Source organism: Lagopus muta, chromosome 32 (assembly GCF_023343835.1).
Source record: "Lagopus muta isolate bLagMut1 chromosome 32, bLagMut1 primary, whole genome shotgun sequence".
Lineage (NCBI taxonomy): Eukaryota > Metazoa > Chordata > Aves > Galliformes > Phasianidae > Lagopus > Lagopus muta.
Genome location: NC_064464.1, coordinates 620,940 through 647,412, shown reverse-complemented (window position 1 = coordinate 647,412; position 26,473 = coordinate 620,940). Strand labels below are relative to the sequence as shown.

The following is a 26,473-nucleotide window of genomic DNA, read 5'->3' as shown; positions in this document are numbered from 1 at the left end:
CTGAATCCTTGGTCTTTGTTCAACAGGGCCTGCACTGCTCACACACAGGCACTCAGTGATGACCAAGGTGCCTGGGGTGATCCCAGCTGTGTGCTGGTGCTTGTAAGCTGTGGTGGAAAATCTGTGAGACAGACACCCCCTTCCTGAGCATCAGCTGAGGGCCAGAAGGGAGGCCATCCTAAATGCTACCACAGCCCTGTGCTTAGGGCGCCCAGTGTGCCTTTTGCATCTGTCCCCATGGGGCATGGGGTGTTATTCTGCTGACCAAATGGATGAGCTCACAACAGAAGAGCCAGATCTTCCTCTCAGCTCCATCTGTGAAGCTTTCACTGATGACACCTTATTAGTCTGCTCAGGACTCTCATTTGAATGGCATCAGAAGAAGTCTAGGGTCATGCCATTTCCCAGATGACAGGAAGCTGGCAAGCATTTCCCAGTTTTAAACAAGAGCAAGAAAGAGGACTTAGGCAATTCTGGACCTGTCAGTCTCACTTCAGTACCTGATGTAATCATGGAAAAAATGATGCTGGGAGTTACCGAAAAAACACCTGAGGGACAATTCTGTCATTGGTCACAGCCAACACAAGTTCATGAGGGGAAAGTCTTATTAAACTTAATGTCCTTTTATGACAAGATCACACATCCAGTTGACCAAGGGAAGCCAACTGAGGTTATTCTTGAGAATTTCAGTGAAGCTTTTGATGCTCTTTCTTAGATACTTCTTCTGGACAATTTTCCTGCACAGGGCTAGACAGAAACATAATGTGATGGGTGAGCAGTTGGCCGGTGGGTCTGGCTGAAATGGCTCCATCAAAGGGGGTTCCATCATGCTGGTGGATGGTCACTAGCAGGGTTCTGCAGGGCTCCAATTGAGGGCCAGTTCTCTATAATGTTTTCATCAGTGACTTGCCTACAGGACTAAGAAGATGTTTTGAATACATTTGTTGATATAAATGATGTTATATTTGATGATATCAAGTTGGGTAGAGCTGTTTCCTCTACTGAGGGTAGAGAAAACTTTCAGAGAGATGTGGACAAGTTAGAGAACTGGGTAAGCACCAACCACATGAAGTGTAACAAGAACAAGTGCCTGACTCAGCACCTGCATCCTCACCTGGAGCACTGGGTGCAATTCTGGGCACCTCAAAACATAAAGGACATAAAACGATGGCAGACTGTCTTAAGGAGGGCTCTAGAACTCAGAGATCTGAAGTTCAAAGTTTCATTAGGATTGACTGCTTGTTCAGACTGGGCCCTTCTCACATCCCACATCCTGGGATGAGACACACTGCCCACATGGGACTTGGGCCTCACGGCATCCTTGCACCCCATGCAGAGTCTGGCAGCTGCTGTCCCCTTCTCTTTCATTTGACATCACACAAAACTCCATCCCACTGCACCAGGAAGGAAGGGCCCTGAGCCAGCAGGAGGGACAGGATCTCCCTGCCAAGGCTCTGGGGATCAGGGCTTGGCCTTTCTGCTTCACAAGACAAAGGAGGCTTTTCTCAGCATCACAGCCACTGCCTTGGTCTGCCTGCAATCATGGCTTCCAATTCTCTGCTCTAACAAGTCCCTGGGGAAGCTTGCTTGATAATGGCCCTCAGTGGGGCCCATTAATACTCCAAGAATCTTCACTGTTCCTTCTGACTTGGTCTTTTTGAGCACTCAATCTTCTCTCTGTACTGGAGGTTGATGGATTCAGCAGCAAATGCCCCCTGGGGCCCATTACAACCCACAGAAGCCTCCTGTGCCTTGTGCCTTCCGTTCATCTTCAGGTGTTCAGAACTTGTACAGCTAACTGGAGAGGTATCTGGAGAGACCTTAATGAGGAAGAATCCAACAGACATTCATTTACTATTTATATATAGTTGTGTTTAAACAAGGATTTTAATCAGCACTTGGCAATTGATATTGATCCAGGGTGTTCCCTAATGAACTTTTCTCTGTCACTGTGTGGACAAAATTGCTCCTCAGCTTCTCCACCTCATTTCTGCTCACATTGGCCTCATGGGACTTGCATCACTTTTCCTCACATCACTCCTCTCCTCCGCAGTCATCTGTTCCCTTTTAAACATCCTTTGCACCAACTCCCCCCGAATTTCCTCAGAGAACCAGTTGCACGTGGACAATGAAAGATTTCCTTTTTTTTTTTTTTTGCTAACAAACCGAAGGAAATGTGATGCAACTGAACGAACAGTAAAACACGGTGATCAACTGCATGCCTTGTCCAAGCTGCATCTAATGAGGCTTGTTTTTCACAGGGAGTATTTGTACAAGAAATGAGTTAGGCAGTGATAGGCAGGGATAGGTAGAATCACAGTTGAGGAGTTATCAAAGGCTCCTCCAGCCTTTGTAGAGATGGAGCAAATTCCTGTAATCCCCCTGAAGGTCACAGATGAGCCAGATAGTTGGGAGGTATTGGAGTGAAGAAAGAGCGAGGGATTGGGAAATTTGGAGAGCAGTGGGAAGAGCATGTGTCCAGATGGCCTGCTGAAAACATGGCCTGAACCACGGTCATTGATTTAGGAGAGCTGGAGACACCTGGAGGATGAGGGACATCAAATAAGCAGCAGGGCAGAGCAGCGGTGGATGCTGGGCATTGGTCACAGGGTATTGGCACTGGCACCACTGTCTGTATCCTGTACCTGAAGGTATTTGTGTCCTGCAAACAGTGTCCTGGAAAGCATTGTCCTTTCAGGAAAAATAAGAAATTAAATAAATAAAAATAATATCCCCTGAAATATGAGCATTTTCTGCGTAATAAGAGAGATGACACATGAGAATGTTTGAAGTTGAGAAGTGTTAACACATTTTTATCAACTCTCACTTGCAGACATCTTCCTTGTTCTGGGGATCTGAAATGTGGAGGCACTACCCTGCATTATGCCTCCCCTACATCTTCTACCCATGGTCTTGTTCCAATAAAAAAGATGGAGACTGACTTCTTACAGCATTTCTGAATAATAGGACAAGGATGAAACACAATAAACCAAAAGAGAGATTTACATTAGACGTTTGGAAGGAATTTCCAACATTCCGTAGATCAGGATGTGAGGCATGGAGCTGGTATGGAACAGGCAGCCCAGAGCAGATGGGGCTGCACCACCCCTGGAGATGTTTGAGATGTCAAGGGCCCCAGGCATCCTGATCTACTGTGTGACAGCCCTGCACACAGCAAGGGAGTTGGAACTGGATGGGCTTTAGGATCCTTCAATCCAAACCATTCAAAAATCCTACAATACTTGTCAGCCTCTTCCAACACAGGATCCTGTTTGCTTAGGTATTCCCTGATCTCCTCTTCTTTCTCCAACAGTACATCAGCCTTGCACCAACATTTCCCACCTGTCTCTGGCACCCAGGATTCCAAGAAGCCCAGACCAACTAATAAACCGTGAGGTCAGGAAAGTAATGAATGTCAGAGACTTTTCCATGTCCTGTCTCATGATGTTCCCTGCCCCATTCTACACTGGACCCACATTCTCCCTAGCCTTCCTTTTGTAGACTACATTGTATTTCTTCAATCCATTCTTGCCTGTGATATGCCTGGGCTCATTCAATTGCGGTTGAACTCTGGCTTTCCTAAACTCATCTCAGCAGGAACACTGGACAAAGTCTCTGCATTGCTGACAGGTGACCTCTTCTTGTTTCCACTTCCTGCACGCTTCCTTTCTATATTTGGGTGAGACCAGTGCAATCCATTCCCAGTCATGCAGGAATTCTGACATTTGTATTTGGCTTCCTTTTCCTTGGGATGGGCTTATTCTGCTTTCAAGCCATGATCCCTATATTGTAACCGCATTTTTTGAACCAATTCCCCTCAAAGCCTTTCCCTGCTGTACTGCAGAGAACTGAAGAAGCCAAGGTGTGCTCTTCTGAAGCCCAGGGTTGTGAGATTGTCTTTTACCCTCCCTTCAGGCTCCTCAGCTCCACCATCCCATGGCCACTGCAGCTCAGGTTCACTTTCATCTTCACATTCACATTCCCCACCAGCCCTTCCTTGCCGGTGAATATGAGATCCAGCAGAGCACCTCTCCTCTTGGATTCCTCTATGGCTTGTTCAAGAAGCTGCCATCTGTGCTCTCCAGGGATCTCCTCAATGGTGCATGCCCTGCTGTGCTGTCCCTGCAGCAGACACTGCAGTGAAAATGGCCTCCAAATGGCCTGACAAGATGAGGCTCCCATCTGTCTGCAGAGGGCACCTTCCACTTGCTCTTTCTGATCAGGAAGCCAGGAACAGACACTGCTGGTCTCCTTTGGTTGCCATTACCATTTGCTCTGACCTGGCTGCTCTGCCATCCCCAGGAGAAGTTCAGTGCACTCTCCCAGAGCGCAGTCACCTTTCCTTGTCTCCTCACTCATCCATCACAAAAACTCTGTAACCCATTGTGCTGCAGTCCAGTTGTGGAAGCCATTTAACCATGTCCCTGTGGTCCAAACAAGAGCTCAGGACTGCAACGGAACAAAGACTTCTAGCTCAGCGTGTGTTGGTGTTCTCATTAGTGTAAAAGCACATAAAGAAACAAGCACCATTGTTCCTAGCATGGCTGCATAACACATCTACGTGTGTGCTGGACCACCTAGGGAACTGGCATGGCACTCGGCTGCTTCTGATGCCATTCACGTGTATGCCCATAGAACTCTGAGAATTCATCAGTTGAAATATGAATATGTGTGCCAGCTCTGTAGTGCCTTGAGCTTCAAAATATTCAGCAGATGGAGAACAGAGAAAGATCCGTCTCTTCTTTTGTGAGCTCAGCCATTTAGTTAGCTGCATAACTCCACACGCACCATGGAGACGGGTAAAGAAGGTAAAAGTGGGTGCCTTAAAAGCAGGATTCTGTTGCCATTTAGGATGGCTGAGAATAGCTCTATCCCCTCTCTGGTCCTCAGCTGATGCTCAGGAAGGAGGTGTCTATCTCAGGGATTCCCACATACTGCACAAGCACTTGCACACATCCAGCAGCACCCCAGGCACCTTGGTCATCACCAGGGTCTGTGTGTGAGCAACTGACTCCCTGCTGAAGGACCAAGGACTCAGAGCAGGAGCTCACATGCAGGCAACTCCTTGTGCACATCTGAACTGAATTCCAGAGGAATCACTGAAACTCCAGTGGGTCTGTGGGGTGCTGAATCCCATTTCAGCTTCAGGGTTTCCATGTAGGGATGAGACGCCTGCATTGACTCAGCTGGATGACTGCTCTTCCCAGGGAAAGTCCACTGTCCTTGTCTGTGTGCCCTTTTTAAGCAAACATTCTCTGGTAGGACTAACCATATGTCTGGAATCAGTCACTGTCCACTGCACATTTGGTGGTTAATTGAGCAGATTTAGAAGTACAGTCATGAATCTGTTGTCTTTCAGAAGCTGTTGACCATGGAGACCCAGTGACATCAGTGGGGAAGATAGAAATGACATCATCTGCTGCTGAGCGGGGCCGGGCTCCTGGGACACAAAGAGCTCCTACAAGTGGGCAGTGTCTCAGGGAGACAACAGTGCAATCGAGCAACTCCTGTGCAGCACACAGCAGGGCTGGGGGCATGGTCTGCAAGAGACAGGTAGAGGAAATAAGGAAGAGACCTGACAGGCAGTGTGGCACTGTGAGCTCACTGGAGGAGCATTTCTCACAGCCCTTAACAAGTAAGTCTCTCACTGCAGGCAGTGTACTGGGTTTAACTGCAGGGATCACTGAATTTGCAACATCCCATTACAGGTCAGGCTGAAGGAACTCCATGGTTTTTTTAGTGTGGATTAAGACCTTTTTCCAGCTGAGGGCTTTCCTGATGCAGCATCAGAAGCACAGCCCTGAGGGCTGTGTGTCCCAGGACAGCTGCAGGCTGTGCTGCCAGGGCTGCAGCCGGGTGCCCAGGGCTGTCCTGCAGAGCAGGTCCCTGCTGTGCCCCAGGGGCTGTGTGCTGGGGCAGGGACTGTGCTGCCTGCCAGGCTCAGCACTCAGCCTGCCCGGGGAGCTGCCCAGGGCGCTGTGGGGAGATGTGTGGGGGGAAGGAGCCCCCCGGCAGGGCAGGTCAGGGGCCTTCTGCTGTCACAGCTGCTGCCTGGGGCAGGGGGTTCACAAGACACACTGCATGCCAGTGTGTTTCCAGGGGCACGTTGCAAGAGGAGAGACAAAGAAGGGATTTTCCATTTCCTGTTCTTAGGGAAGGGGAAAGAGATGGTGGCAGAAATCTGAAAGGAGCTGTGAAATCTGAACACATCTCTGAGAATCCTGAATTCTACCTTCCTCAATCTGCTATTATATGAAAAAGCTCCTCATGTGCTTTCCGCGTCTCCTCTCCAAAAGTACCAGCTGAAATTACCAAAATTATCAGCAGATGTGAATATTGCACTTATCCTGCACACAGGCAGCTTTCCCTAAGAGAGAGATTTAATGCACAGAGGCTGAGATGGGCACTCTGAGTGCAGACGGGGAGAAGATCTGAGGCATGGAAATTGTTCCAAAGAGGAAAACATCCAGGAGGCTGGGGTGTGATTAGGAAATGAGAGGAATGTAAGAGCTCCTTAATCTTGTACTTCTTAAGGGTTGTTGAAACTCATGAAAATAAATTCAAATTAAATGAACATTTTCCTAAGAGAAAGAAAAGGTTTTATAGTATGGTGGGAGGAGAGTCCCTGAAAAAGGTCTTGTTTTGTCATTATCTTCTGCACTCTGCACAGGACTCCATGCCCAGGAACTGCAGATGCCCAACAGCAGCTCCATCAGCCAGTTCCTCCTCCTGGCGTTGGCAGACACGCGGCAGCTGCAGCTCCTGCACTTCTGGCTCTTGCTGGGCATCTACCTGGCTGCCCTCCTGGGCAACGGCCTCATCAGCACAGCCGTAGCCTGCCACCACCGCCTGCACACCCCCATGTACTTCTTCCTCCTCAACCTCGCCCTCCTCGACCTGGGCTGCATCTCCACCACTCTCCCCAAAGCCATGGCCAATGCCCTCTGGGACACCAGGCACATCTCCTATGCAGGATGTGTTGCCCAGACCTTTCTGTTTGTCTTTCTCATGTCAGCAGAATATTCTGTCCTCACCATCATGTCCTATGACCGCTACGTTGCCATCTGCAAGCCCCTGCACTACGGGACCTTGATGGACAGCAGAGCTTGTGCCACCATGGCAGCAGCTGCCTGGGCCAGTGGAGTTCTGAATGCTCTGTTGCACACTGCCAATACATTTTCACTGCCTTTCTGTCAAGGCAATGCTGTGGATCAGTTCTTCTGTGAAATCCCTCAGATCCTCAAGCTCTCCTGCTCAAATTCCTACTTCAGGGAAGTTGGGCTTATTTTCTGTAGTGTCCTTGTCTTATCCGGATGTTTTTTATTCATTGTTGTGTCCTATGTGCAGATCTTCAGGGCCGTGCTGAGGATGCCCTCTGAGCAGGGGCGCCACAAAGCCTTCTCCACGTGCCTCCCTCACCTGGCTGTGGTCTCCCTGTTTGTCACCACTGGCTTTTTTGCCAATCTAAGGCCCCCCTCCATATCATCTCCATCCCTGGACCTGGTGGTGTCATTTCTGTACTCAGTGGTGCCTCCAACATTTAACCCCCTCATCTACAGCATGAGGAACCAGGAGCTTAGGGATGCAGTGAGGAAAATGATGTCATGGCCACATTTCAGCAGGCATAAGCTTTTATTCTGTCTCTACATATGATACTGTCTTCTCCACAATGACACTATTTTATGCTCGTTTCTGTTTATTTTATGTATTTCTTTTCATTAATATATACTTTTTCCTTTGCTGTTCATATATATGTGTGTCTGTATTTACTGTCAGTGGATATCATGTTCCTAAACCTGTGTTTGGATTCCTTCCACTTCTATGAGGCATCACCCTGCTCTTTTTCTCCTGGAGTCCATATGACTGGGAAGGACTTAGGGCTCCTGTTGTATGAAAACCCTTACAGGAGCCAGATGTGTGTTTGCAGCCGGAGACCAACTGTACCCTGGGCTTCATCAACAGAGTGGTGGTCATCAGAGTGAGGGAAGGCACTGTCCTTCTCTACTCAGCCCTCAGAAGGCCCCATCTGGATTGTGATGTGGAGTTTTTGGAGCAGGTCCAGAGGAAAGCCACAAAGATGAACAAAGGGCTCGGGACGCTGCTATGAAGAGAGGCTGAGGGAGTTGCAGTTGTTCTGCCTGGAGAAGAGAAAGCTCTAAGGAGGACATTTTGCAGCTTTGCAATATTTAAAGAGAGCTTAGAAGCAAGAGGACAATCAACTACTTACATGGGCAGATAGTGATAGGACAAGGGGGAATGGTTTTAAATTAAAAGAGGTGTGATTTAGATTAGAAACTGAGGGGAGGTGAGGTCCTGACACCATCCAAGTCTCTACCATCCAAGCTGCAATTTTCCCTTTCTCTTTCCTGCTGTTTCCCACCAACAGAGAACTGTAGAATCATAGAATCATAGAATGGTTTAGGTTGGAAGGGACAACAAAAATCACTCAGTTCCAATCCTTCTGCCATGAGCAGGGACACCTTTCTCTTGCCCCGTCCAAACTGACATTGAATTGCTCCAGGGACAGGACTGCCACAACCTGTCTGGGCAACCTCTCAAGTTCGTTATCACTCTCATAGGAAAGAGTTTCTTCTGAAAATCCAATTTAAATCTCCTCTCCTTTCATTTAAGCTGTTACCCCTTGTGCCATCACTTCATTCCTAATAGAGATTCCCTCCCAACTCCCTTGTAGTCACTTGTGCTGTGAAAAGCAGCCATATGGTCTCCCTAGAGACGTCTCTTCCCCAGACTCAATGACTCCAGATCTCTCAGCCTCTCTTTGCACGTGAGTCATGTTCTCTTTCTCCTGGAGTACATATGAACTCTGGGTCAGTGCTGACTCTCTCACAGCCTGTGTTCCATCTCTGTTTCTGCAGTGAAATGAGATGCCAGTAAGCACCATGGAGCTGAAACAGGCTGGATTAGCAAAAAAGATCAATATATTAGCCTAAGGACCAATTTATTACATTAGCAAAAGGAATCAGAGTGTGGTCATCAGAATCTTCCCAGTTTAGCCTTGCTTGGTGTGTGAACAGCTCTGTTTTTATCAATAAACACGCTTCACAGAAGCACTGAAATCACACAATTTGCATCCACCAGGTGCAAGGACTTGCTCTTGAGTTTGGTATAAACTTTTGGAGTTACAGTGCACCAAGATAGAAAGTGGCTGGTTGTGGCAAAACAAGCAATGGAAGTTTTTCAAATTGGGGGAAAAGAGCTAAAAGGTGAGCCAGGGTGCACGGTGATGAAGAGGAAGATGAAATAAAGGGGAGGAGGTAGGTGCTGTGAGAAGGATTACATGCGGTGTTGGGGGCTGTGCTGGGGGCACATCTCTGTACCACTGCACGCATGCTGCCCCACACAGTGCCTGCCCTGAGCTGCCAGGGGCTGCCTGTGGGGCGGTGGGGCCGGGCTGTCCTGCAGAAGGGAAGGCACACGGAGCCTCAAGCTGCAGGGCTGGGACCTCAAAATCACCTGGAACTCAGCGCCCAGCTGCGCTGTGCTCACCTTGCCTGGCTCCCAGGTGCCCCCTGTGCTGCTCTGTCACTGCCCCTCCTCAGCAGGACGGGGGAAAAACACGGTTCAGCAATTCCTGAGTCGTGGCATAAGGGTGCTTTATTCTTTCCTTGCTGAAAACCCCATGACAACAAATGGTGTGTGGTAATGGCTATGGATCAGATGCAGGGTTTTGTTGTTGTTGTTGTTGTTTTTCCTTCAGACTTTGGAGCAGCTATTGAACGCAGTGTCCCTCTCACCTTAAAATATTACATGAAACTACACCTAACCCACGACACATGTGACTAATATTTTATATAATTTAGATGATTTCCAACACAGAAATCTGCTCACTGTTAGGATTTCACAACCCTCTTATTCCTTACCTATTTACTCTAATTGAAGTGGTATGCTATATTTGGATTTCAGTTTTGTCCTCTCACATCCTGAACTTTTTTTCTTTTTTTTCCCCCTAATATTTAACAATAACTTCCTAAGATAATTCTGTGTACCAATTATTTCTGTTCTTTCTGTCAGACCAGTGTATTATGTCACTTTGCTTCAGGTAAAGATTCACTTCTGAATGCTTTGGCCATGTGCTGAACTCCAGACCATTCCAATAACAGCTCTCTGGATCCCAAAGTGAAGGTTGCTAAGTTACAGAAGCACACTTATCTACCAGGTGCCTGTTGTCAGCAAAGCAACAATCTAATAAACAATTTCTTTGTGTGTGCTGGAAAAAGATGCGTTTTGCTATAACACAGCCTTAGTCCTGAGATTTGCTATGTTTTCTTTAGCTCAATATTTTAAGGATCTAAATGAGAAGTCAGTATTTTCCCAATACTTCATTAAATGCTGTAGCTCTTTATGGTCAGAATGATAATGTGGATGCTTTTTCAATACATCAGTGACACAGACCCGTACAAAAATCTACCTGGACTGTTGGAAGTCCTTTGGCATGGTGCCACATCAGATCCTGATCTCTGTGGAGAGATATGTGAGATGGATTTGAAGGGCTGCTTCCTGCTCTGCTCTGAGGAGCACATCAAGGAAGTGACCTGGGTCCAGGGCCTGTGACTCAGGCCTGCAGCCCCCCTCACCGTGCAGAAGGGTTCTTCTCCCAGGGTTTTAGGGGTAGGGGTACTGAAGGAAAAGGAATGAAGCAGACCCAAAGGAGGGACAGGTGGCTGCAATAAGAGAGGGGTTAAAGGAGGGTGACATGGTCACACTCCATGCTCCTTGTGGAGATGTGGAGAAAAGGATGAAGGGTTTGAGAACCAGGAAGGTAGAGCTGAGAGAGAACAGAGGAAGGGTATTGAGGCTGCTTAGCAGCATGAGGAGCTCCATCCTTTAGGACTTTGGAGCAGATGATGAGAGACTGGGGAAGCCCACAGGGGTGTAGGACAAGGTGTGCATGGCATGGAGCTCGGGATCTCTCCCAGCACTTTGAGGTGGCCACTGCCAGGCAGGAACAGATCCGAGTGGTCCCTGCTGAGCATGAGAAGAAGAACACAGATACACAGAGAGAAGCTTTGCTGAGGGCTTTATTGATCATCAGAGGGTGTCGTTAATCATCAGGGTCTTCATTGGTCATCAGGGGGCAACATTGGTCATCAGAGGGCAGCAGTGGTCATCAGAGGATGTCAGAGGGCATCATTGGTGAAGAGAAGCCTTGTCCCTGCAGGGTTTGTCCCCAAGGACTTAGGGCAGGAGGAGAAGGACTGGCAGCACCAACAGGCCCAGGGCAGGATGTGGGTCCCCTTGGCCATCCATAGGGCACCCTGAGCTTGCTCCTTCCAAATCCCATCCTCTGCACCACCCCATAGAGTGCAAGGGAAGGTATGGAGGTGACAGTGCCCAGATCCCGCTATAACAGGCCAGGGACAGTCCCCTCCATACCATCCCGTTCCACCCCTGATGCCTGGTCCTCAGAGCTAAAGGACACCAGACACCAGGGTCCCCCAAGTGCCCTGTGGGGTTGCAGGTGTCCCCATGCTGCTCACCTAGACATGCAGGGCCACGCGCCTCACACGTGGGGGATTCTCCTCTCCTCCGCTGAGCACGACCTGGGATGAAAGGAGGTGTTAGGGACACACTGAGGGCACCGGGACAATGGGACACACTGGGAGCACTGGGGAAAATGGGACACACTGAGATACCCTGAAGGTGCAAGGACCCATTGTGGGCACTAAAACACCATGGCCAAGGCAAGGTCCTGTAGGCTGTTCAGCCCCAACTGCCCCCATTGCCTCCTTCCTCTGCCCATTGACCGCCCACAGCAGCAGGGAGCCCAACAAAGGCCTTGGGGCACCAGGGGTGTCTCCAAGTTCCAAGAAAACAGAGAGGACAGCAACACATCCCAGACCCATACTCATCCCAGGGTCACCCCTCAACTTACAGGACCAGGAATGTCAACGGCGACAGGTGGAGGTTGCTGGGGAAGAAGAGCCAAGGGGCAGCCATGAGGGAACTGTGAGACTGGGTGTCCCCACCCAAGTCTCCTGTTTGTCCCTAGGGCTGCCCCTAACCCCATGGCTGCCAAGGTCTGCGTGCACCTCTGCCCATGGAGGAGCCCAGGATGGGGTTGGACATAGGGACAGGGCAGGAGCTTGGGGGGCCCAAAGTGGGGGGAATAGGGGTGCCAGGAGGCTTGGGTGTGCCAAATGGAAAGGAATGGGGACCTCAAAGAGAGGAGAATGAGGGAAAATGAAACAGAGGGGATTGGGGACATAAAGAGATGATGAGAATCAGGGTGCCAAAGAAAGGAGATTTGTTGGTGCCAAAAGGATGGGATATGGGGACGCAAAGAGCAGGCATTTGGAGCCCGAAAGGGAAGGGATTTGGGGACCCAAAGCAAAGGGGACTAGAGTACAAAGGGAAGGAATTTGGATGTGCCAAGTTGAGGGGTGGCCTCTGGCAGGCAGGGACAGACCCCAACTGTCCCTGCAGAGCTCCTTGCAGGGCCACCCTTGGGTGCAATCAGTGTGGCTGCCCAGGCACTCACCACAACAACTTCCGAGTCCGGCACTTGCACAAGTGGCTGTGGGGAGAGGAGTAGGAAAGAGAGTGAGAGAGACCTTGGCATCGGCGACCCCCATGGCCTATCCCCTCCAGCCCCAGCCCACATCCCCCATGGATGCTTCACCTGAGCTTCCACTGTGCAGCACAGGGCAGCGAGGAGCATCACGAGGCTGAGTGCAGCTGCCTTCATCTTCCTCTGTGCTCTGGGAGCTGGGTGAGGCTGCACGAGGCAAGGGCTGCATTTATCCTCCCAGGGTCCCTCCCACAACCCCCACATGCCCCTGGGTTTGGCAGGCTCCCTTGGCACAGACCGACCTGGCATGCAGTCATCCCCTGCCCCAGCCCCAGGGCACAGGAGGGAGCCAGGGATCAGCGGAGGAACACTGGGTGTGGGGATACCCATGGCATTGAGCCCAAAGCTCCCAAGTCCCTGCACCCAGCACACCCTCTCCTTTCTGTCCCCCAGGACCACCCAGACATGAAGCCGTCCCCATATCAAGGCTTTGTCCAAGGACTCATCCCTGACTTCTCTTGAGTCCCATGAGGCAGCAAGGTGTGGGGCTGATAGCTGGGGGAACTGGGGACACAGCATCTGGGGACACTGGGAAGTGAGAGGGCAACTGGGATGTGGGCAGTGAGGAAATTATGGAGATATTTGGAAAGCAAGGGGACATGGGGATATGGGGGCATAAAGATACAGGAGCATCATGGGGATATGGGGCATGAAGACATGGGAGCGTCATGGGGATATGGGGACATCATGGGAACATGAGTATATCATGGCAATATGGAGGCATCATGGAGATATGGGGAAATGGGGACGTGCAGCCAAATGGGAACTGGTTGTTGACAGGGAACGGGAAGTGCATAGATGGGCAGTGGCGACAGGTGGGTGATGGGGACACAGACACAGGGAGGCTGGCAATGTCCACTCAGTGCCTTTGTGATCATGGAGGAGGTCAGGAGTGAATAACAGACCTGGGCTATGGCAGACAGGTTTCCTCTTTATCTACTGCTGCCAAACACAAAGACCACAACTTCTGGAATCATGGAATCTCAGAATCGTGGAATACCTGAAGTCACAGACTCGTAGAATCAATGAGCCATGGAATCAGAACCACAGAATCACAGCACCATAGAATTACAGAATCATGGAATCGTTTAGGAGGGACGAGACCCCTAAGGTCATGTCAGGAGATGTGCCATGTATTTTCTGCTCCCTTTAAACAGCCAACATCAAAAGTCACCACGTTACATCCAGAAATCTGTACTGCATATGTGACACAGCAGTAGTGCTGCCTCTGTCCATGAGGACAGTTGGTCATTCGGACACACAGGCAGGGAATCCAAGGATGGGGGTCAAAATTGGCATTCTGTAGTCACCAGGCTGTGTGCCTGAGCTTCAGCAGAACAAAGGTGTCCTATGGTTTTTGTTCCTGTCATGATACAGCCTCCTGGATAAAGTGAAGCTTGTTTTATCCAGACGAAAGGAAAGAAATAATAGAGCACTGATTAATGGCAAACAACTCAAGGATTCTTCAAGGAAAGGTGATGTGGCAATTTGAAGTGTTCCATCTGACAGAATAGCAGCTGGTCACAGCTTCACGGGGCATTTCCCACAAATAAGAGAGCTGTTGTGGGTTATCTCTGGAAAGAGCACTTCAGTGTTTGCTTTGGGAATTGCCCAGAGAGCAGCCAGCTGGAAGAGCTTCCTTTGGGCTGATTCTGCTCTGCGCAGTACTTGTCAGAGCTTATCAGTGCTGCCTTATTCACTGTATTTAAATGCAACGTGGCATTTTTCCTACTCTGGAGTTCTTTTGGAAAGAACCAATGAATTGTCCGTGCTGCCATCAATGAGGAATATTGACTGAGGTGAGTAAGTTTCTAAGGTTTCTAGGATTCCAGGATTCTGGGTTTCAAAGTTTCCAGGATGGGCTCTCACGGCCACACATACAGAGTTTGGCCATGCACTATGAGAACTCATGGCTAGATTAGGGAGTAGTTCAGGTTTTTTCAGGCAATAGATTGCAGATTCTTTGGGACTGCCAGTGACAAGTACAGTCTGCAAAGCACGTGAACTCCACAAAATACAGATATTTTTTCTTATAGTCAGCTTACCAGGCTCCCCTGCTTTTACTGACAGATACGGCTGCAGGTCACCTTGCTCAGGGAACTGTCACGGCAGGGATTTTGCAGTGCATTCCCCCCTGGAGGTTTGTGTTCACTCAAGACGTAGAAATGTCAAGAAGTCACCCCTGGTAAATATTTAACGAGACCCCACAGCAAACAAGACCCCACCGTGCGGAGCCCATCCTGCTCACCATGCTCCTGGGTCGCTGCGCCCCCTGGTGGCCGCCTTTGTATCTGCGGGTGAAAGGTGAGAAGGGCCCCAAGTGAAATTGAAAAGGCAAGAAGGCTTCAGAACGGCTGAGAATAAGGAGGGGGAAGGGGAAGAGTTAGAGATGGTTTATAGCAGTAAGAATGTAGAGCTTGTTAGAAAATGAGGGATGGCAGATGCTGGGTCTGGGATAGTGAGGGGGATGAAGGCCATACTGATAAGGTTTGAGAGCACCTGAGGACATTTGGCAGGGAGGTGATGAGATGTCCACAGGGCTAGAAGAAACCAGTTTGGGGGGATGCCCCCCCTGAAAGGTCAGAATTTTACAATGAGAAAGGTCAGAAGCCTTTGTGGGGAGGACAAAAAATCTTCATCCCATGACCCACTACACACGCACAAGAGTGGGGGGCCTGAAAGCTAATGAACTCTTGGAGGTGTAATGAATATGGATCCGAATTTCGGGAAAACTATTGATTATGCATGAGTTTGGCCTATATCTGTAGCACCATTTTTCCAGATGGTGTGCAATTTAGGTGGATCTATCTTGCAATCTTACTTGGGTTACAGTTTGATTCCGCACATCAATACCCCAGTGTCTGACTTGCAGCCCACATCTTCCCTTCTCGAGAGCAGCATTCTGTTCCTGCAAGCTGTGTCAGCTTTCCAGCCACTCCTCCCCAAGCCCGTAGGGTTGCCTGGGGTTGTTGTGACCAAAATGCAGGACCTGACACTTGGCCCAATCGAAATCAAAGTTTGCTTTGGCCTATCAATCCAGGTCCCTCTGCAGTGCCCTTCTCCCCTCAGGCAGATCAACACTCCCTCCCAACTTGGTGTTGTCTGCAGATTAACTGAGGGTGCACACAATCCCCTCATCAAGATCATTAATAAAGATGTTAAATAGAATTGGTCCCAGAACCGAGCCCTGGGGGACACGGATTGTGACCGGCAGCCAACTAGATTTAACTCCACTGACCAGAAATCTTTGGGCCCAGCCATCCAGCCAGTGTTTCACAAGTTGAGCATACGCCCATCCAAACAGTGGGCAGCCAGATTCTCCATGAGAGTGTTGTGGGGGACAGCATCAGAGGCTTTCCTGAAATCCAGGAATGATATCATGCTACGTGGGAGGAAAAGTGCTGCAAGTTGCATGGGGCCAATGTGAGTAGAAATGGGGTGAGGAATTTGAGGAGGACATTTGTCCACACAGTGACAGGGCAAAGCTCATTAGGGGACATCCTGGGTCATTATCACATGCCAAGTGCTGTCTTAGATTCTTGTTTAAACTGAAAAATAAGTAAATAAATAAATGGAAATCTTAAAAGCCCATTGGACTCTTCCTCTCTAAGCTCTGTCCAGATACCTCTCCAGTTAGCTGTACAAGTTCTGAACACCTGAAGAAGATGAATGGAAGTGACAAAGAACAGGAGGGTTCTTCATGTTGTAATGGGCCCCAGGGGGCATTTGCTGCTGAGTCCATCAACCTCCAGTGCAAGAGAAGATTGCACGAAGTGCTCAAAAAGACCAAGTCAGAAGGAACAGTGAAGATTCTTGGAGTATTAATGGGCCCCACTGACGGCCATTCACAAGCAAGCTTCCGCAGGGACTTGATAGAGCAGAGAATTGGAAGCCATGATTGCAGGCAGACCAAGGCACTGGGATGGTGGCTGTGATGCTGAGAAAAGCCTCCTTTGTCTTGTGAAGCAGAAAGGCCAAGCCCTGATCCCCAGAGCCTTGGCAGGGAGATCCTGTCCCTCCTGCTGGCTCAGGGCCTTTCCTTCCTGGGGCAGTGGGATGGAGGTTTGTGTGATGTCAACTGAAAGAGCAGGGGACAGCAGCTGCCAGACTCTGCATGGGGTGCAAGGGTGCCGTGAGGCCCAAGTCCCATGTGGGCAGTGTGTCTCATCCCAGGATGTGGGATGTGAGAATATCCCAATCTGAACAAGCAGTCAACCCCAATGAAACTCTGAACTTCAGATCTCTCAGTTCTAGTGCTCTCCTTTGGGCAGGCCCTAATAGTTTTACATCCTTTATGTTCTGAAGTGCCCAGAAAGGCACCCAGTGCTCCAGGTGAGGCTGCAGCAGTGCAGAGCAGATCAGGACAATCCCTTCCCTCACCCACATGGCAATGCCATGCTCAATGCACCCCAGGGGACAGTTGGCCTTGCTGGCTGCCTGGGCACACTGCTGACTCACGTTCAATTTCATGTTGACCAGGACCCCCAATCCCTTGCAGTGGGACTGCTCTCCAATGTCCCATAACCATTGAGTGTCTGTGTCCAAGGTTGCCCCTACCAGATGCAGAATCAGACACTTGTTCTTGTTACACCTCATGTGGTTGGTGCTTACCCAGTTCTCTAACTTGTCCACAACACTCTACAAGTCCTCTCCAACCTCAATAGAGGCAACAGCTCCATCCAATCTGGTAATATCAGCAAACTTGCTCAAAACAACTTCTAGTCCTGCATGCAAGTCAGTGATTAAAACATTACAGAGAATTGGCTCTAAAATGGAGGCCTGGGGAACCCTGTTGGTGACCATCCATCAGACTGATGGAACCCCATTTACTGTAATTCTTTGGTCTGACCCATTTGCCAACTGCTCACCCATCACAGTATGTTTCTGTGTAGCCGTATGCAGGATGTTTGGCCCAGGAGGATACTGTGAGAAATAGTATCAAAGGCTCTCCTGAAATCCTAAAGGATACCTCCTAAAGGATAACTGGCTTCCCTTGGTCAACTCAATGAGTGATGTTGTCATAAAGGGCCATTAAGTTCAACAGGACCTTTGTGATCTAGCATTGCCTGAGACCAATGACAGAATTGTCCTTCAGGTGTTTCTCAGTAACTCCTCGCACCACTTTCTCCTTAAGTTTACCAGTCTTTGAAGTGAGAATGACAGCTCTGTAATTGCCAATGTCCACTTTTGTCCTCTTCTTTAAGATTTGCCATCTTCCTGTCAACTGTCTAGGAACTGTCATAACCCTAGACTTCTGATGCCATTCAAGTGAGAGCACAGAGCACACTAAGGTGTCATCAGTGAAAGAATGTAGATGTGTCCTAGCTTTGTAATGCCTTGAACTCCAGAGTATGCCACAGATGGAGCAAAGAGGAAGAGCTGGCTCTTCTGCTGTGAGCTCATCCATTTGGTCAGCAGAATAACACCACATGCTCCATGGGGACAGGAGAAAAAGGCACAGTGTGTGCCCTAAGCACAGGGCTGTGGTGGCATTTAGGATGGCCAACAATGCCTCGCTTCTGGCCCTCAGCTGATGCTCAGGAAGGAGGTGTCTGTCTCACAGATTTGCCACCACAGCTTACAAGCACCAGCACACAGCTGGGATCACCCCAGGCACCTTGGTCATCGCTGAGTGTTTGTGTGTTTAAAGAGGGGAGATTTAGTTCACCTTTTAGGAAGAAAATTTCTAGTCGAAGGTAGTGGAACAGGTCACACAGTGTTCTGTGTGCCCCATTCCTGGAGGCACTCAAGGTCAGGATGGATGGGATTCTGGGCTGCCTGATCTGGTGGCTGGACACCCTACCTATGGCTGGAGACTTGGAACGAGGTGATCATTAAAGTCCACTCCAACCTAAATGATTCTGCACTGTCTCAAATGATTCGCTGCCTTGAAAGGGGAAGTAAAACTCTCCCTGTTCTTCTCTGTGTGTTGTTTTCATTCTTATGGGTCTTCAGCCAAGGTTTCCAGCTTTGGCATTTGCTTCTGTAATCAAACGTCAAACATCATTCAGTATGAATGACTGTGCTTTTGGAATCCTCTGGATGTGTTGCTGAATAGAGCTGACTTTGAAGTACGTTCTGCACTGATTATCTTGCTGCCTTGCAGGAGCTGTCAGCTCAGGATGGCCATGGAGATCTGCAGGGAGAGAAAGAAATCTCATCCCCTGCTGCTGAGCTGGGCCAGGCTCCTGGGACACAGGGAGCTCCTACAAGTTGGGCAGCACTGCAGAGGCAGCTGTGCCCAGGAGAAGCTCCAGTGCAGCACTTAGCAGGGCTGGGTAAATGATCTGCAGGTGACGTGAGGACAGAAGGGAAAGGAGAGAGAGGTTTCAGCATGTGTACACTGTGACCAGGCTGTGAGCTCACTGAAGAAGCATTTCTCACAGCCCTTAACAAGGTAAGTCTCTGGCTGCTGGTAATGCAGCTGCTTTTACTGGAGGGACCACTAAAACTTAGACATCTCATTGCAGATCAGGCTGCATAAGCTCTGTTTCTTTATCATGGAAAAAGTTTTGCTCCAGCTGAGGGCTTCTGTGCTGCAGATTCAGAGCACAGCACTGAGGGCTGCGTGTCCCAGGACGACTGCAGGCTGTGCAGCCGGGGCTGCAGCCGGGTGCCCAGGGCTGTCCTGCAGAGCAGGTCCCTGCTGTGCCCCAGGGGCTGTGTGCCGGGGCAGGGACTGTGCTGCCTGCCAGGCTCAGCACTCAGCCTGCCCGGGGAGCTGCCCAGGGCGCTGTGGGGAGATGTGTGGGGGGAAGGAGCCCCCGGCAGGGCAGGGCAGGGCAGGGCAGGGCAGGGCAGGGCAGAGGCCTTCTGCTGCCACAGCTGCTGCCTGGGGCAGGGGGATCACAGCTTCAATGCACCACAGGGTGTTTCCAAGGATGCTTAGCAAGAGGAGAGAAGGCAGGGATTTTCCATTTCCTCTTGCAAGGGATGGGGGAAGTTCTGGGAGCAGAAATCTGAAAGGAGCTGTGAAATATGAATACATTTCTGCAAATCCTGAATTGTACCTTTCTCAATGTGCCGTCGCATCTCCTCAGGTGCTTTCAGCCTCTCCTCTCCCAAAGGACAGCACCAGCTGAAATGATCGCCATTTTGTGCAGACATGAAGAATGCACTTATCCTGCAAACAGGCAGATTTCTCTGAAACAAATTTAAGTGCACAGAGGTAGGGATGTGCACTCTGAGTGCAGACTAAGGAAAGATATGAAACAAGGAAATTGCTCATAAAAGGAAAAGATCCATGAGGCTGGGAAACGATTAGGAAATGAGAGGAAAGTAGGAACTCCTTAAGCTTCTAGTTCTGAAGGGATGGTGAAGCTCAGGAAATTCAATTCAAGTTATGATGCTAGCTGAACATTTTCCTAAGAGAAAGAAAGACTGTTATAGTGTAGCAGAAGTGTCCCTGAGAATGGTCTTGACTTGAGATTATCTTCTGCACTCTGAACAGGACTCCAGGCCCAGCAGGAACTGCAGATGCCCAACAGCAGCTCCATCAGCCAGTTCCTCCTCCTGGCGTTGGCAGACACGCGGCAGCTGCAGCTCCTGCACTTCTGGCTCTTGCTGGGCATCTACCTGGCTGCCCTCCTGGGCAACGGCCTCATCAGCACAGCCGTAGCCTGCCACCACCGCCTGCACACCCCCATGTACTTCTTCCTCCTCAACCTCGCCCTCCTCGACCTGGGCTGCATCTCCACCACTCTCCCCAAAGCCATGGCCAATGCCCTCTGGGACACCAGGCACATCTCCTACTCAGCATGTGCTGCACAGGTCTTTTTCTTTTTGTTCCTGTTATCAGCAGAATATTTCCTTCTCACCATCATGTCCTATGACCGCTACGTTGCCATCTGCAAGCCCCTGCACTATGAAACCCTTTTAAGCATTAGAGCTTGTGCCAGCATGGCAGCAGCTGCCTGGGGCACTGGGGCTCTCTATTCTCTGCTGCACACTGCCAACACATTTTCTCAATCACTGTGCCAAGGCAATGCTGTGGATCAGTTCTTCTGTGAAATCCCCCAGATCCTCAAGCTCTCCTGTTCGAAACTGGGCCTTGTTATGGAAATTAGGCTTCTTGTGGCTAGTATAGTTCTTTGTTTTGGGTGTTTTGCTTTCATTCTTTTCTCCTATGTGCAGATCTTCAGGGCTGTGCTGAGGATGCCCTCTGAGCAGGGACGGCACAAAGCCTTCTCCACGTGCCTCCCTCACCTGGCTGTGGTTTCCCTGTTTCTCAGCACTGCCATGGTTGCTTACCTCAAGCCCCACTCCATCTCTTCCCCATCCCTGGACCTGGTGGTGTCATTTCTGTACTCAGTGGTACCTCCGGTAATGAACCCCCTTATCTACAGCATGAGGAATAAGGAGCTGAAGAATTCTCTGTGGAAACTAATGGCCAAATGTGTTTTGAAAACAATGAACTGCCCATCTATTTCTATACGTGACTTGTAATTCTGATTTTAACTTAATCACGCTGTCTTTTTTTTGGTTTATGTATTCATTTGTTAAGTGTTATTTACTGAATGTTTTATTTTGTGTTTTATGTATTCTAAACTTTTCACTGAATCTTCATTATGCCTATCCATTCCTATCCAGCTTGTACCTATGTAGTGTAACCCAGACACACTGTACATGAGGAACCAGGCTCCCTGTGAACCTTATCAAAACAAAGGGCATGCAATGACTTTGTCTGTCTTCTTTCCTGAGAGGCATTTCTGGAGCTGTTGGGTCAGTTGTTCTCACAAACCCATAATCCAGCAGGAAGCACACGGCTGTTAATCCAACTGTGTGGTGACTTCAGCCTGCAATAGCTGACGGGCCATCCCTTGGCTCCTGGCTGGGGTCTGTGCATACAGGATCACATCTGCAGTGTCCCTGAGAGGCTGACAGAAAGTGCCAGGTTGACGTGCTGACTGTGGGATCCTCTCTGCCTGAGCACCTGGTAGGGCCCATAGAGGAAGAAGGAGGTTTGTATACGGGATTGTGATGGCTCATCTGTGTGAGTTCACAATTGGATAGCAGGAGGGACATGACTTGAAAGTGTCTGTCCATGAAGCTGGCAGGTGCCTTGGAAGATAATGGTGAGGTTCCTTCTTCTCAATGGCACAAGAAAGCTGATGGGTGGTGTTTCCATGAGGAAATGATTTCCAACACGATGGAGTTGGTAGCAGAAATGTGCCAAGGGAGAAAAACGCTCCCTCACAGTGCAGCTTGAAAGCCAGAGACTGGGCCTGAGGAGGAAGAAATGTCACTGGAAGTGTTATGATGTGGGACCATGCTGAGGGATCACTCCATGCCTCTGTGTTTCAAGGGCCATTCAGAGAGGCCTGAGAGACATCAGTGAAATGATTGCAGTGCCAGGGTCAGAGCAGGGTGCAGAGGAGAGGTGGGTGTCTGCAGACCACAGGGAAATGGGCTGGGCTGGAACAGCATAGGAAAGCCTGCAGAGGAGAAGGCAGTGGGTGCTGGTGAGGATGGAAGGCTGCAACATCAGTAAGGTTTTTGTCCCCTTGCTTATTCTTTGTGAGGAGATTTATTATGCTTATGGTAATGGGGCCTCACTGCTGCCTTGCATCCCTGTGCAGAGGCTGGCAGGTGTCACACTGTTGTCCTTCACATGGAGTACAATCTGCCCCACCACACCAACCCCAGGACGAGCCCTGAGCTCATTCCCTCAGATACGGTGAATCTCCTGTCCAGTGTCTGGATGTCAGGCCTTGGCCCTTCTCCTTCATCAGGCAAACCAAGAGATTTCTCAGCACAATGCCTTACATAACTGTAATCATTGCCTCCAATTACCGGCTCTAACAAGTCCAAGGGAGGCTGTGCTGGTGATGTCCCTTAGTGGGCCACAGTACTCCAAGATACTTCAACTTTTCAATCCAATTAACTTTCTCCTCTCAGTACCTGAGGTTCATAGACCCAGCATCAAATGTACCATGGGTCTCTCTGTAGTACAGAAATCTGCAATGAGCCATATCAGTTCCATAATGTCCTAGAAGTTGGAGAGGTTTCATAATGTAGTAAAGGAAGGAGATTTCAAATGGATGTTGATCCAGAGAGTCTCCTAAGGAAATCTGCATAGGCAGAAGCAATTGCTTGAGGTCTCACACAGTACAGACAACCTGACTGCTCACCTCCCCAGGCCTGACGTGTCTGCTGCATGCCACCTGGCACTTGCATCACTTTTCCCTACACCAGAATTCTCCACTGAAGTCTGCAGCTGGATGGTACAGTTCCTTTACACCATTCCTTTACCTGCTTTCCTTACAGAACTGTCTGCACACAGGCACAGGTTGTTGCTTCCTACTTTAAAACAAACAACAGTAAAGGATGACACAATTTCCCCAACAACAGAACACACTCCTCAGCCATATCTCACCAGTATGGTTCACCTTCCCAAAAGAATAAGTTCTTTACATAGGTAGATAGGAAATGATAAATATTAATAGAAAACAGATATTAATTGAAGGATAAATGATAAGGAGCAAAACTCCACTGTGTGATCACAAGCATCCCATGCCATCTCCAGAGGTCCCAGATGTCCTGTCTTGGACAGGCAGCTTTCCGAGAGGACCTGCAGGAGAGCAGAGCCCTCTGGAAGCTGCAGATGGAACTTGGGAAGAGGATCTCAGGGCAGTACACTGCCTATAGTTGTCTTCGTCCCTGTAGTTGCAGCTCAACCCAGCACACTCAATGCTCCCCAGGCAAGTCAGTGGATCCCTGGGGGTGACCCAGTGCTGTGATGGCCACTGGGAAGCAAGAAACTCTGATTTCTTCTCAATGAACACAAACATCCATGAACCATTTTGTGTCATCAGTGTCAAGCTCTGCCTGAAAGACTCAAGTACAGGTGGTGAAACCCATCACATTGGGAAAATGTCCCACCAGACTATGGAAGTTAAAAAGGAACAGTGTGAAATGACCATCAGGTCAGTCCTCAGAGGAAGGGTATGTAAAATTTATCTGCTACAGAGGTGGAGAGCAAAAAGCACTCGATTGTGACTCAAATAACTGAAGTGTGTCCGTGCTGGCCTGACAGCAGCTCCCTGTTCCCTCCAGCTTCCCTCCCTGTGCTCCCTGCAGGACCTGAGCTGGTGGAGCTGCTCTGCAGGGTGAGGGAGCTGTGGTGCCCTGGGACATGGGGCTGACCCTGTGCTGCTCAGGGTGAGAGGCAGTCCCAGCTGGATGGGATCTCTACTGCTGAGTCCCTCTCCATCTGCCCTGCTGGCTCAGCAGCACCACTGCAGAGCCCTCATTTGCCTGTGGGCTCCTCAGGTTCCCCTGTTTCTTTGGATCAGTGGTCTGTCATTGCGTAAGGAATTATTCTTTGCCTTACACTTACACTGTCTCTTACACTGTCCCCGGAGATCCCCTGGCATTTCCAGGCTGCTCCAGATTCCTCTCCAGGACAGCGTCTGCCATCAGTCCCACAGCAGCAGGGACAGTCCCACACAGTCATGTTCAAGATCAGTTATGTTTTGGTGGGCCATGTACAACCAAGAAGGGAGCTCTCGTCTGTCCTTTGGTCCTCACTGATCACCCTGGCACTCTGAACCATGCAGAACCCCTGGAAAGCAAGAGGACTTTCCCGAGGGCAACTCCTTGGCTGTATTCCTGGCACAGATTTGGAAGGGGTGTTCAGACCTCTGGCCTTGCCCTGAGCAGCCCCTTCTGTTACAGTGGTCTCAGCAGGGAGGCCAGCTGAGGAACAGTGCTGCACACTGCCTGCCTGCCTGCAGCCACAGGGATGCCGCCACAGAGACAACAGTGCTGTCATCAATTGCACCAGAACTGACACAAATGCAAGGACACAAGAGAACAGTTGGGAACATAACGAGTGCAGCACTGAAAAGACCACGTCCTGTTGCTGCCCAAGGCCGTGGCTCCAGGGAAGCCTCAGCATAACTCAAAGGCAGCAGAAACTCCCCTCTAGTCAGTGACGGACATCCCTCAGGGACACTGCTGCTCCTTGTGCCATTTGTGCCTTAGATCATGAGCTTCTGCTGATGATCCAGACTAGATGGGAGGCAAAACAAATGATCCTCTGCTGATTTCTTTATCTATTCATTGAACCTGGTTCCTTAAGTACAATAGGTTCAAGACATGGAAGTAAAAATAGGTAAACATAAAGACTGATGATGAATATTATTTAATCGGAATTAAGTTCATTATAGCTATGACAAAAAAATACAAAGAAAAAATGGAAACATCACATAAAATAAATCACACTTCTCCTAACTTTTTTGCAGTCTTGAGGGTATGATGAACATTGTTTTGATGGGCAAACAATGCATAATAGAGTACTTTCCTGAGGGCACCCTTGAGCTCCTGATTCCTCATGCTGTAGATGAGGGGGTTCAGTGTTGGAGGCACCACCGAGTACAGAAATGACACCAGCAGGTCCAGGGATGGGGAAGAGATGGAGGGGGGCTTCAGATAGGCAAACATCAGAGTGGTGACAAAGAGGGAGAGCACAGCCAAGTGAGGGAGGCATGTGGAGAAGGCTTTGTAGCGTCCCTGCACAGAGGACATCGTCAGCACGGCCCTGAAGATCTGCACATAGGACACAACAATGAATACAAAGCACCCAAATAAGACAAGAACACCAGCCATGATAAGTCCAAATTCCCTAAGGTAGAATTCTGAGCAAGTGAGCTTGAGGATCTGGGGGATTTCACAGAAGAACTGATCCACAGCATTGCCATGGCAGAGAGGCAGTGAAAATGTGTTGGCAGTGTGCAGCAGGGAATAGAGAAGCCCAGTGCCCCATGCAGCTGCTGCCATGGTGGCACAAGCTCTGCTGTCCATCAAGGTCCCGTAGTGCAGGGGCTTGCAGATGGCAACGTAGCGGTCATAGGACATGATGGTGAGGATGGAATACTCTACACAAAAGAAGAAAAGTAAAAAGAAAACCTGTGCAGCACATGCTGAGTAGGAGATGTGCCTGGTGTCCCAGAGGGCATTGGCCATGGCTTTGGGGAGAGTGGTGGAGATGCAGCCCAGGTCGAGGAGGGCGAGGTTGAGGAGGAAGAAGTACATGGGGGTGTGCAGGCGGTGGTGGCAGGCTACGGCTGTGCTGATGAGGCCGTTGCCCAGGAGGGCAGCCAGGTAGATGCCCAGCAAGAGCCAGAAGTGCAGGAGCTGCAGCTGCCGCGTGTCTGCCAACGCCAGGAGGAGGAACTGGCTGATGGAGCTGCTGTTGGGCATTTTGTTCTTCTAGGCACCAGGACCTGTTCAAGGAAGAAAAAAATCAAGGACAAGTCTTTCCATGTGGGGAGTGTTCATTCAGCTCCATGAAGTGATCTACATTTCATGAGGTTGAGTTTGCCTAGAGGGACTGTGCACTTTTTATCTCAGTGAAGCACACTTGTTCCTGTGGGAACATGGGAACATGGTGATGGTGTGCGGTCAGGCTTTCTTTTCAGAATGTATCAGATAAAATCACTTCTAATACAGCAGTTCTGGTTGGCATCTGAATGTGAATGCCAAAAATATGTCAGTCAAAAATAGAAGTTCTAGGGATCACTTTTTCCTACAAATTCTCATCCTGCTCACCATGCCTAAGGAGTGCTTGCTGAAGTCTGAACAGCTGTAAGATGTGAGATGCAAAGGGATTCACTGCTGCTTAGCACAGGGTTGCTGACTAGGTTTCTTTCCAATTGCTCTGAGCTTGAGTACTTTGCAGATGTAAGACGGTTGCATTCCTACAAAATTCTGAAGTCAGACCCAGCTCAGAACACAGGAGTGCACAGCCCATCACTGTGTATTCACCCTTTCTCAATGTACTCCAGCACTGACTCATCACCACACATCTTGCAAATGACACCTAACACTGATTTCACCAACCCTATAGCATTTGCATATTGCATGTCTCTGCTTCTTCCCTGT

General features: G+C 49.5%; 3 protein-coding genes and 1 long non-coding RNA gene across 4 annotated transcripts in view; 2 read left to right on the top strand and 2 right to left on the bottom strand.

Moving 5' to 3' along the window:
* LOC125686144 (uncharacterized) overlaps positions 1 to 26,473 on the bottom strand; it is a 118,873-nt gene that overhangs the window by 14,782 nt on the left and 77,618 nt on the right. The window lies entirely within an intron of this gene.
* On the top strand, positions 6,682 to 7,653 carry LOC125686202 (olfactory receptor 14C36-like). The gene has a single exon (XM_048929944.1). It carries the CDS (start codon positions 6,694 to 6,696, stop codon positions 7,651 to 7,653), a length of 960 nt encoding a protein of 319 aa, XP_048785901.1. The 5' UTR covers positions 6,682 to 6,693.
* LOC125686172 (uncharacterized) lies at positions 11,044 to 14,739 on the bottom strand. Its single transcript, XR_007373689.1, has 6 exons — positions 14,635 to 14,739; positions 12,641 to 12,736; positions 12,500 to 12,535; positions 11,894 to 11,929; positions 11,499 to 11,561; positions 11,044 to 11,173 (listed from the first exon to the last, which is right to left on the bottom strand). It is a non-coding gene; the product is annotated as an uncharacterized LOC125686172 (long non-coding RNA).
* LOC125686133 (olfactory receptor 14A16-like) lies at positions 18,940 to 21,106 on the top strand. The gene is made up of 2 exons (XM_048929820.1): positions 18,940 to 18,986; positions 20,040 to 21,106. Exon 2 carries the CDS (start codon positions 20,066 to 20,068, stop codon positions 21,032 to 21,034), a length of 969 nt encoding a protein of 322 aa, XP_048785777.1. The 5' UTR covers positions 18,940 to 18,986; positions 20,040 to 20,065; the 3' UTR covers positions 21,035 to 21,106.